Source organism: Mus pahari, chromosome 18 (assembly GCF_900095145.1).
Source record: "Mus pahari chromosome 18, PAHARI_EIJ_v1.1, whole genome shotgun sequence".
Classification (NCBI taxonomy): Eukaryota; Metazoa; Chordata; class Mammalia; order Rodentia; family Muridae; genus Mus; species Mus pahari.
This window is the reverse complement of record NC_034607.1, coordinates 3,600,949-3,611,726: the sequence shown is the minus strand read 5'-3', so window position 1 is coordinate 3,611,726 and position 10,778 is coordinate 3,600,949. Positions and strand designations below refer to the sequence as shown.

The following is a 10,778-nucleotide window of genomic DNA, read 5'->3' as shown; positions in this document are numbered from 1 at the left end:
TAAAGGCGTGCGCCACCACCACCTGGCGGCGAAGATTATTATTTTTAAGTTATATATATATATGCACAGATGTGTCCAGGTGCTACAGAGGCCAGAAGAGGGCATTGGATCCCTCCCCCTGGAGCTGGAGTTACAGGCATTTTATTACTATTACTGTTAGGTCTCTGAAGCAGCTTAAAGGGACAGGAGGCAGAAAAGAAAATGAAGACTGACTTCAACTGACTGGACAATTTATTTCATACACAGCATTAAAGTAGCATCTGCCAAAAGGAAGGGGAGACTTGGGTTTATATAGGAGGCTTGAGGAATGGGAAGTTAAATACCAATTCTGGGGCTATGTGCAAGCCCTCAATTTCTCCCTCCTGGAGAAAAGGCCATTTTATCTTTAGAAACTGTCTCTGCTGAGAGCTTAGTAATGGTGGGGAGGTGGGGAGGGGGGCTGGAGTTCCAATGTAGGGCCTTGGTCAGGATGTGGTTCAAGTTTATTCATTTACAATCAAGACAACATCAGACTACTTTAATTTTTTGAAGATGACTTTTATTATTATGGTGTATGAGTGCAGGAGGGTAAAGGCTGGGATTCACATCACCATGGCACGAAAATGGAAGTTGGATGTCTCTCCCCCTCTCTTCAGGTCACAGCACAGCAAAGCCTTTACCCACTGTGCCATCTCACCAGCCCGTGATTTTCCTTAAAATACATAATAAAGCATGACCATGTCCTTACATGGCCCTACCATTTTGCCCTTGGTAAAAGTGTTTCTCATCTCGGTACTGGGACTCTCCTGTTTAGATCTCTTATTCTTGTTGGGATTGATGGTCTGTGATGCAAGAATGACAGAATTTGCCCTGATAAGAATTGGAGACCCTACAGATGACCTTAGTTGCTGTCATTCCCCCTTTCCCTTGTCGTGCCTAGGATAAATTCATAAATCATATCAGGGCAAATGATAGCATTCTCTTAAAAATTATAGTGTAATCTTCTATGGGGAGTTGGAAGGGCTTAGGAGGAAGAGATTAAAGACTGAGTGAGCAGGTAGGAGGATGGTGGAGAGATGGCTCAGCAGTTAAGTACAGTGGCTGTCCTTCCAAAGGGCCCAAGTTCAATTCCTAACATTCACATAACAGCTTACAGCTTAAGTAACTCCAGTTCCAGGGGATCTGACTTCACATAGACATTTTTTTTTTTCACATAGACTTTTTTTTTTAAAGATTTATTTATTTATTTATTATATGTAAGCACACTGTAGCTGTTTTCAGACACTCCAGAAGAGGGCGCCAGATCTTGTTATGGATGGTTGTGAGCCACCATGTGGTTTCTGGGATTTGGACTCAGGACCTTTGGAAGAGCAGACGGGTGCTCTTACCCATCTCACCAGCCCCTCACATAGACATTTTGATTGTGTTGACCCTCGCCATGTGAAGATGCTCTGCACTGACCGTTATCTCAGTTTCATGAGGAACAGCAGAGGTTAAGAAACCCAGTTTTGAGGTCTCTACATCTAACATACCACCACTAAGCTGCTTTTGTTTTGTTTTTCGAGACAGGGATTCTCTGTGTAGCCCTGGCTGTCCTGGAACTCACTCCGTAGACCAGGCTGGCTTCGAACTCAGAAATCCACCTGCCTCTGCCTCCCAAGTGCTGGGAATAAAGGCGTGCGCCACCATACCTGGTAGTAAGTCTCCGATAGGAGGCTCCGGAGCTCCTCCAGGTTGGGTGCTTCCTCCTGCCTAGGTCTGTTGCTCACAGGGGGAGAGAGGCGCGGAACCAAATGGTCTTGCTTCGGATGTTCCTAGGGAATCCCAATGAAAAGACACCTTTTCTCGGCCGGCCTTCTTGCGGTGCCTTTAGGGAATTGTAGTCAGAGCCTCCTCATAGTGCTCCAGTGTAGGCTAGAAGAGGACTACAATTCCCAACATGCCGTGCGACAGGCGAGTGCATTGCCTATTCTAAACCCCCTTTACTCTTGACATTTTTCTCTGCTCTCCCTTCTCTTTGGACTGCTTTTTGGCTGGGTCCTGTCTGTGAAGTTCTTCGTGGTTCTCCCACCTTTTAGAATTCTCATCCTTTATTTCCAGGAGCCAATGCGAGACATTAGCACCGACTAAGCGACGGCTGGTGACCCGGGGTGCGCGAGGGGGAGCCGAGGGGTGAGGGGGTATGAGCCGGCTAAGGGAGAGAGAGTTGAGCGAGAGGCGGAGTGAAAGGAAAATCGGGGAGAAGTGAAGAGCTCGGAGGCGTGGGTCTCAGTGAGGGGGTAAGGCTGGCTGGAGGGAAAGGGATAGAAAGGGATTTAGGTTGGTAAGCATGAGGCAGTTTCTAGCCGTGTCCCCAGATTAGAGCTAAGGACTTGACCGATTTGGACTGATCTGACCAGGAGGGTGGACAAGAGAGAAGCCTGGGCTCAAATAAGCATCTTTGTCACTGCTTAGGTGAACTTGAGATGTCATTGATAGGCAAAACACTTGCAAGCATGAAATGATAAGTAATTCAGTCCACACCAGTGAGCATCTGGATTTGACCCTCAGGACCAATTCCACCTCCTGGAGACTGAACAAAGGCTGAACTTGAGGGCAGATGTGGGATGAAAAGCCTGGTGGCCACTTGGGAGGTGAAGGCAGATGGATCAGGGGTTCAAATCCATCCTTGGCTACATAGCAAGTTCAAGGCCACCGTGAGCTGCGTAATGAAGAAAAGCAGCAGGACACGAGGGGTTTGGGAGGAATCGGTGATAAGTGGCACCAGACAGAAAAGTGAACCTGGTAGATCTGGAGTCAGTGATTTAGGCCTGGGTCATGTCTGACATTTGTCCCTCTCAGGTGATGGAGATCACCCCTTCGAGGGGTGGACTGAACCGAGCACACCTACAATGCAGGAATCTCCAGGAGTTCCTAGGAGGCCTGAGCCCAGGGGTGCTGGACCGATTGTATGGGCACCCTGCCACTTGTCTGGCTGTCTTCAGGTGAGGAGCTTTCAGAGCAAGGGGGATGTGTGGAGAATGTAATGGGGCCTACAGACTGAAATTAGTTATCATGGGGAGAGGCTCATTAGCCCAGTGTGAGTACCAGGGTGTTAGACATTACTCCAAAGTGTGTCTGTCAGTCCAAACCAGAAAGAGGTTGTGGGGACAGTGGGACTGCTAAGGATGTGGGAGATGGCCTGAGACGTCTGAGAGGCAGAAGTTGCAGGGTATTTGATCACATTGTGAACTCCAAGATTATGAACCAGAAAAACCTTGTTATTGTGGCTCAGCCCTAAGCACACACCTTTTAGCTAAGGGCTAAAGTCAACTGAAGATCAAGAGATGGAGCAATCAAGTAAACAGAAATTAGCGACTTTGAGTTGAAGGAAGTTTAAGACAGTGTGGAAGCCGGGCGTGGTGGTGCATGCCTTTAATCCCAGCACTCGGGAGGCAGAGGCAGGCGGATTTCTGAGTTCGAGGCCAGCCTGGTCTACAAAGTGAGTTCCAAGACAACCAGAAAAAACAAAAACAAAACAAACAAACAAAAAGTGTGGAGAGGGAGAGAGGGAGCCTTTTCCTTCTGGGATGTCGTTGGAGAAGACAGGTCAGCTGGATGCTTTCTCTGCCTCTCTGAGCAGTTGGGATATTTGCTTTTTTAAAACCACAGGCAGATGAGGGCAGCGATGCAGGTGTGAGGTGGCTTCCGATAACATTTGGCCTCTGAACCTTCCAGGGAGCTCCCTTCTTTGGCTAAGAACTGGGTCATGAGGATGCTCTTTCTGGAGCAGCCTCTACCACAGGCTGCGGTGGCCCTATGGGTGAAGAAGGAGTTCAGCAAGTGAGTCCTGTGCACAGCTGGTGCGAGCTTCCCAACAGCAGCATTTCTCAATCGACTTTGGAACCCTTGCAGGGCGCACACACAGAGGAGCTAGGGGATCAGATCTGGGCCTTTCCACAGACCCTGCCCCACACAAGGAAGACCCTCCAGAATGCACTCGAAGTGGCTTCCATTGTGCAGAGTTGTGTCTCTAGATGTAGGCTAACTAAACAAAACAAAACAAAACAAACGAAAAGACAAACAAACAAACACAACAACGACAACAACAACAAAAAGCAGCCCTGCCCCCCACCCCCACCCCCAAGTTGAGCAGTAGAGACAGGAAACCAGAGGTTCAAGGGTTACATTGTAAGTGTGAGGCTGTCCCAGACTTCACAGGACCCTTTCTAAAACAAAACAAATGGAAAAAAAAAAAGCATTGACTTAGAAAACAAAACAGCTGGGCGTGGTGGCGCACGCCTTTAATCCCAGCACTCTGGAGGCAGAGGCAGGCGGATTTCTGAGTTCCAGGACAGCCAGGGCTACAAAGAGAAACCCTGTCTCAAAAATCCCAAAAAAAAAAAAAAAAAAAAAAAAAAGAAAACAAAACAGAGAAACAAACAACAATCAAAACGAACTAGGTTGGTTCTCCTTAGCATTGCAGTGCAGGTATCTGAGGTGAGAAACACAGCTCCCCCCCCACCCCCCCGTGACACTGGGCCTCCCGTTCAGAGGGGATAGAGATGGAGCTCCCTGGAGGTCTCCTTCTATTGGTGACGCCCCACCCAACTCTGCTTCTGCCCAGGGCTCAGGAGGAAAGTACGGGCCTGCTGAGTGGCCTCCGTATCTGGCACACCCAGCTGCTCCCTGGTGGACTCCAGGGCCTCATCTTGAACCCTGTCTTCCGCCAGAACCTCCGAATTGCCCTTCTGGGTGGGTACGTCATTTCCCTCCCCTCCTGAGCTAGGCCAGGTGGGGGAGAAGCTCCTGAGAGGCCTCCCCAGAACCTCTCCCCATCCCCACCTGCTGGAAAGCTCCTTCAAGAATACATTGGACCAGGTGTGGATGTAGGGTGCAGAAAATGTTCTCATAGCCCATGGGGTGAGGGTAAAGACCTAGGGAAACAGGAAGCAGACAGGGCTCCTTACTCCTGACAATCCTGGCCACAGGGGCAAGGCCTGGTCTGATGACACAAGTCAGCTGGGACCAGACAAGCATGCCCGGGATGTCCCCTCACTGGACAAATACGCTGAGGAGCGCTGGGAGGTGAGGAGTGGGCCTCCGCTGTGTGCCTGTTTCCCCCTGGGAGTCAAGAAGCCAGCCTCCGCTGTGCTCCACTTCCCGGTAACCCTCAAGACCCCAGTCTCCTGACCCTTTTTGTCTCTAGGTGGTCTTGCACTTCATGGTGGGCTCCCCCAGTGCAGCTGTCAGCCAAGACCTGGCTCAGCTCCTCAGCCAGGCCGGGCTTATGAAAAGGTGAGGAGGGCAGAGCACGGCAGCTCTCCGCTTGGCCATCTCCTTGGGTCTCAAAGAAAGTGGGTGTCTGGGGCTAGGAGGAATTGGAGAGAGTTGGCTTAGAGGAGGGGTCTAAGTGGGTGTAAGCAGACTCGGTGCAGCCTTTGCAAGTTGCCACCATCAGCCCACTCTGTGTCTAGCACTGAGCCTGGAGAGCCGCCCTGCATCACTTCTGCTGGCTTCCAGTTCCTGCTACTGGACACGTCTGCCCAGCTCTGGTACTTCATGCTGCAGTATCTGCAGACAGCCCAGGTAAGGGCCAGGGCCTCGGATGGATGATACGCTCAGGTCCCGCTGAGTAACGACCAGCCCACCGTGCTCCTTAACTCCCTCTTCCCGACTCACCTCCTGCCACTCTGCCACTTCCTTCCCAGAGTCGGGGCATGGATCTGGTGGAGATTCTCTCCTTCCTTTTCCAGCTCAGCTTCTCAACTCTTGGCAAGGTGAGTAGGGAGCTGGAGGGCAGGGAGGTGAGGAGAGGTTATGGAGGAAAACAACAGTGACCACCAAATCACCCGAGAAGGCAAAGGAAGGAGGGCACATAGGCTGGGTAGTGACCGGTGGACGTGTCGTAGCCCCCAGCTGGCCATCTCTTCACCAGGACTACTCTGTGGAGGGGATGAGTGATTCTTTGTTGAACTTCCTGCAACACCTGCGTGAGTTCGGGCTTGTGTTCCAGAGGAAGGTAATGTACACCCAGCCATGTGGCCTCTGGGAGAGTAGGGTGCTGGGGTGCAGCTGAAAGACCTAGCCAGGACTGAGTGCTTGGGTCATTTTAGGGAGGAGGTTAAAGGCTGATGGTTTCACAGGAGGGGTCGGATGTCTAACAGGAGAGTGGTTACCAGAAAGAGGACCCCATCTTGCCCTGTGTTCTTCCAGAGGAAGTCCCGGCGTTACTACCCCACACGCCTGGCCATCAACCTCTCATCTGGTGTCTCTGGGGCTGGGGGCACTGTGCACCAGCCAGGCTTCATTGTTGTAGAAACCAATTACCGACTGTACGCCTATACTGGTGAGTCTGCGTGGGGGTAGATAGGTAGGGAGTGTGGAGGGGAAGGACACAGGAGAAAATCCAGTTAGGGCCGTGTTTTTACTGGGTGGTTTATGTAGCTCCCCAGCATTTACTCCTTCACTTGGGGTGGGGCTGGAGGAAGGCAGGGCTGGGCAGCCTCCTCACTCCTCCTCCTTCATCCCCCGGTCAGAGTCGGAGCTGCAGATCGCTCTCATTGCTCTTTTCTCCGAAATGCTCTATCGATTCCCCAACATGGTGGTGGCACAAGTGACCCGGGAGAGTGTGCAGCAGGCCATTGCCAGTGGCATCACAGCTCAGCAGGTATCCCTACTTGGAGTAGAGGTCGGGAGAGGGGCTGTGCCCGTTCTTTGGGCCAAGGTATTCCTGTCACAGCCTCAGGCCTGTCAGGGGAGGTGGCGAGTCACCTGGGTAACCTGGAAGGTCATGGAGGGAGGTGGTCTAGCTCTGAGTCTGTCTCACTCCATGGTTCATGGCTGCCTTGTCTTTGCGAGCCTTGCTCTGCTCCCAGTAAACAGCCGTCCACCTCATAGGGGTGCTGGAAGATGTGAAGACGCTTAGCTCAGAACCTGCCTAGCATTAAGTGCTCAAAATATGGTAGCTACTGCCATCTTAAAGAAAGAAAAACAAGGCAAGACTATGGAGAGAAGAGATGCATCATAGAGGGGGTCGCAGGAGTGACCAGGGAGGTGCACCTGAAAGTATCAACAGAATAGGCATGGGTCTTGTCAGGCGGTGGCTAGGAGAACACAGAGATGCTATTTCAGTGACATTAGCTCAGATGACGTTCTACTTTCTTTTTTAAGATTTATTTATTATACATAAGTACATAAGCTGTCTTCAGATGAACCAGAAGAGGACATCAGATCTCATTATGGTGGTTGTGAGCCACCATGTGGTTGCTGGGATTTGAACTCAAGACCTTCGGAAGAGCTGTCAGTGCTCTTACCCGTTGAGCCATTTTGCCAGCCCGATTTTCTACATTCTTGTGTTTTCCTAGATAATCCATTTCCTAAGGACAAGGGCACATCCAGTGATGCTCAAACAGGTATGATGGGTACCAAGACTCTGGAGGCTGGCAGCCTGAGCACCTAACCGAGAGCGGATGGATGAGAAACCAGGTCCTATAGCTTCACCCTTGTCCTGCAGAACCCTGTGCTGCCCCCCACCATAACAGACCAGATTCGGCTGTGGGAGCTGGAAAGGGACAGACTCCGGTTCACTGAAGGTGAGTGGCTTCTGCTGACTTAATCTCCGTCACTGGCTAGAGAGGTAAGGCCAGCAATTTCGCCATGATAAGCGCAAAAGGTTTTGTGCATTTCATATTTGTTTCTCAAAAGGGAAGGGGAGGAAAACTGATCTTTTATTTTGATATATTAGTAGGAAATATGTCCCAAACCAGTGCAGTTTGAATTAAGCTAGGTGGGGGGATAAGAGGCAGGGTAATTCAGTCTTCTCTCTAGGTGGGTTTGCGTGGTTTTTCTTGTGGATTCTGCTGTCTTTTCGAGTGTCTGGATGCCACAGGTGTTAAAGTTGAACGGCGGACTATCCGTAGAGAATTAGTCCTAAGAACGGTGGCCTGCGGCCCCTCACCTACTGCCTGTCCCACCCGATCCCAGGCGTCCTGTATAACCAGTTCCTGTCGCAAGTGGACTTTGAACTGCTGCTGGCCCACGCGCGGGAGCTGGGCGTGCTTGTGTTCGAGAACTCGGCCAAGCGACTGATGGTGGTGACGCCGGCGGGGCACAGCGACGTCAAGCGCTTCTGGAAGCGGCAGAAGCACAGCTCCTGAGCCGGCCAGCTCCAGCCCCCGGCGGGCGGGCGGGCGGGCGGGCAGCTTTCCAATTCAGATGTATTTTGTTTACACACCGGGACATTTCTTGTTTAATAAAATTACGGAAAAAAAGCTATGCGGCTTCTGACACCTACTGGCGTTTTCCTACGCAACGCAGTGATACCGGCTTCCACCCAGAAAGCCGGAGGAGCGAGTCTTCCACGCATGCGCCTGCGTGGCCCCGCCCACACATGCGCGCGCACCTCGGCCATGCACCTATCGGCTCCGAGTTCGCCGGGACGTGAGATAGAGTCGCATGGCCGAGGTTGCAGGGGGTGGGGGTGGTCCCAGGCTTCCGAACCCCAGCCTTCGTGTCCGCGTCAGTGCCCGGTGACGGGCAGAGCTCCCGCCTTCTCTGGACGCCCTGGTTTCAGTGATTCCAGTGCTGTCCACACCGTGCGCTCCGCCCCTAGGCGGAAGGACGTAGAGTGAGAGGGTCCTGCGGATGGGAGTGAAGGGTTGGGACCTCCTGCATCCCATGGCCTCCTAGTGAGCAGACCTCCTTCCCTTCCCAAACACTCCCGATGCCTCATTTGCCTCTGGCCTCTTTCCGGCCACCGCTCTGGGGGCTGAGGCCCTCATGGGGTCTCTCCAGGCCCCAGGCACTTTGTACACAGTCGGAGCCCCACAGCTCCTCAGTCTCTCGGAGGAACCGTGAAGCCAAACAGAAGCGCCTGCGGGAGAAGCAGACGGCCCTGGAGGCTGGGCTAGCTGAGAAGAGCAAGGTCAGGGGTCAGTCCTTGGATCTCCCAAGACTTGGGAAGGGGCTGAAAGAGACTGGCTCAGGGATCCAGAGGACTGTATACTGGGAATTGCAGCCTTCCCCTGCCCCCCAACGCACACCCCCTGTTTCCTCCCTGCAGATACCTGCAGTGCCTACTAAGGCCTGGAGTCACAAGGAGGTAGTATTGTATGAAATCCCCACCGGGCCAGGTGAAAAGAAAGGTAAAGTGTAGGGAATGTTTTGCGATGTTGATCTTTGGTCTGCTAACATGCAGTTCAGTGGTGGATCTCTCTTCTGCTTCTACAGACGTTTCTGGGCCCCTGCCTCCTGCTTACAGTCCCCAATATGTTGAAGCTGCTTGGTACCAGTGGTGGGTGCGAGAGGGCTTCTTCAAACCAGAGTATCAGGTCAGTGCGCGGCAGAGGGCTTTTACGAGGGAGGTCCCTAAGACAGAGTGGCCCTTGAACTTGGTGGGCACAGGCTGGCCTCACAGTTGACGTTTATTTCTTTCGGCCCCTGACTTTCTTTTTGCTTTCCCCGTGTTGGATTTCAATAATAATAACAATTATTAATAATAATAAAATTTGAGACACGGTTTCTCCATGTAGTTCTGGCCGTCCTGGAACTCTGTAGATGAGGCTGGCCTCTAACTCAGAGATCTGCCTTTCTCTGCCTTTTCACATGTGTGCCACTATACCTGGCCTTCTTGAAGTTCTTTTTGCCCCAAGGCACCAGAGGGTGCTGTTCCCCCAGGCAACATCTAGTTCTCCCTTGCCTCTGACTTCCTCCTTCCTTCCAGGCAAGGCTGCCCCAAGCTACAGGAGAGACTTTTTCCATGTGTATCCCACCTCCCAATGTCACCGGCTCCCTGCACATTGGCCATGCACTCACAGTGGCGATTCAGGATGCACTTGTGCGCTGGTGAGAGGCGGTGGGGCTGCTGCAGTGTCTGAAGGGAAGGTTGGACGTGCTGGAATGAGGATAAATGAGCTTAGGGGTCCCCATGGTGTTTCTGTGGCAGGCACCGGATGCGTGGGGATCGAGTGCTGTGGATCCCCGGGTCAGATCACGCAGGAATTGCTACACAGGTGGGTCTTGTGTCCCCCCCTCCTCTGCTTGGTTGAAAGTACAGTCTTTATGTGAAGCCTGACTAACTTTCATTTACACCTGATTTAACTTCAGGCTGTGGTGGAGAAGCAGCTATGGAAGGAGCAGAGAGTGCGGAGACACGAGCTGAGCCGGGAAGACTTCCTCAGGGCCGTGTGGCAGTGGAAACATGAGTACGAGGGCAGGGCCCGAGGGCTTGGCCAGGGTTTTGCTTGTCAGCACTACTTCTGACTTGTAGCATTTGGTTCTTCACTGCCTCGGAGCGGAGGGACTGACCGATGGGATGTCCGAGCCAAGAGTGTGTGTGTGCATGTGTGTCACAATGTGCACATTTGTCTGTATACTGTGCTCATGTTAGAATGTACACTTGTGTGACCTATGCTCATGTTAGAATGTATACACTTGTGTGACCTATGCTCATGTTAGAATGCACACACTTGTGTGGCCTATGCTCATGTTAGAATGCACACATTTGTGTGGCTTATGCTTATGTTAGAATGCACACTTGTGTGGCCTATGCTCATGTTAGAATGTATATACTTGTGTGACCTATGCTCATGTTAGATGCACACACTTGTGTGGCCGATGCTCACATTAGAATGCACATATTTTTATGTGTATGTGAATGGATATATACAAATGTGTGGTTTATTTAATCTCCTTGTCTTGTTTTCCCTTGGACTTTGTCACCTTGCCCATGCCCCTGGGCCTTCCCATGTCTGTGGTGGTCATGTGCTATGCTTCTCTCTCCTCTCCTCTCCTCTCCTCTCCTCTCCTCTCCTCTCCTC

The 10,778-nt window shown here is 51.8% G+C and overlaps 2 protein-coding genes across 3 annotated transcripts in view; both read left to right on the top strand.

The window, feature by feature from the left end:
• Positions 1 to 1,940: 1,940 nt before the first annotated feature.
• Positions 1,941 to 8,231, top strand: Gtf2h4 (general transcription factor IIH subunit 4). Its single transcript, XM_021217718.1, has 14 exons — positions 1,941 to 2,129; positions 2,821 to 2,963; positions 3,697 to 3,801; positions 4,586 to 4,717; positions 4,950 to 5,046; positions 5,168 to 5,256; positions 5,436 to 5,547; positions 5,670 to 5,738; positions 5,897 to 5,980; positions 6,175 to 6,307; positions 6,498 to 6,628; positions 7,326 to 7,373; positions 7,475 to 7,553; positions 7,945 to 8,231. The coding sequence occupies exons 2-14, from the start codon at positions 2,824 to 2,826 to the stop codon at positions 8,115 to 8,117; spliced, it is 1,392 nt and encodes a 463-aa protein (XP_021073377.1). The 5' UTR covers positions 1,941 to 2,129; positions 2,821 to 2,823; the 3' UTR covers positions 8,118 to 8,231.
• Positions 8,232 to 8,376: 145 nt separating this feature from the next.
• Vars2 (valyl-tRNA synthetase 2, mitochondrial) overlaps positions 8,377 to 10,778 on the top strand; it is an 11,439-nt gene continuing 9,037 nt past the window's right edge. For both annotated transcript variants that reach the window (XM_029531557.1, XM_029531556.1), the window contains exons 1-6: positions 8,377 to 8,884; positions 9,023 to 9,104; positions 9,190 to 9,290; positions 9,683 to 9,804; positions 9,905 to 9,971; positions 10,066 to 10,163. In XM_029531557.1, the coding sequence (XP_029387417.1) occupies positions 8,684 to 8,884; positions 9,023 to 9,104; positions 9,190 to 9,290; positions 9,683 to 9,804; positions 9,905 to 9,971; positions 10,066 to 10,163 (671 nt within the window). In that variant the 5' untranslated portion in view covers positions 8,377 to 8,683. The remainder of the gene's footprint in view (positions 8,885 to 9,022; positions 9,105 to 9,189; positions 9,291 to 9,682; positions 9,805 to 9,904; positions 9,972 to 10,065; positions 10,164 to 10,778) is intronic.

Bases quoted from the DNA above. Each gene is read 5' to 3' on its own strand.
- Gtf2h4 (XM_021217718.1), top strand. From the start codon at position 2,824: ATGGAGATCACCCCTTCGAGGGGTGGACTGAACCGAGCACACCTACAA. The intron at 4,718-4,949 runs GTACGTCATTTC...TCCTGGCCACAG, and splicing joins CGAATTGCCCTTCTGGGTGG to GGGCAAGGCCTGGTCTGATG. The intron at 7,374-7,474 runs GTATGATGGGTA...CTTGTCCTGCAG, and splicing joins ATCCAGTGATGCTCAAACAG to AACCCTGTGCTGCCCCCCAC.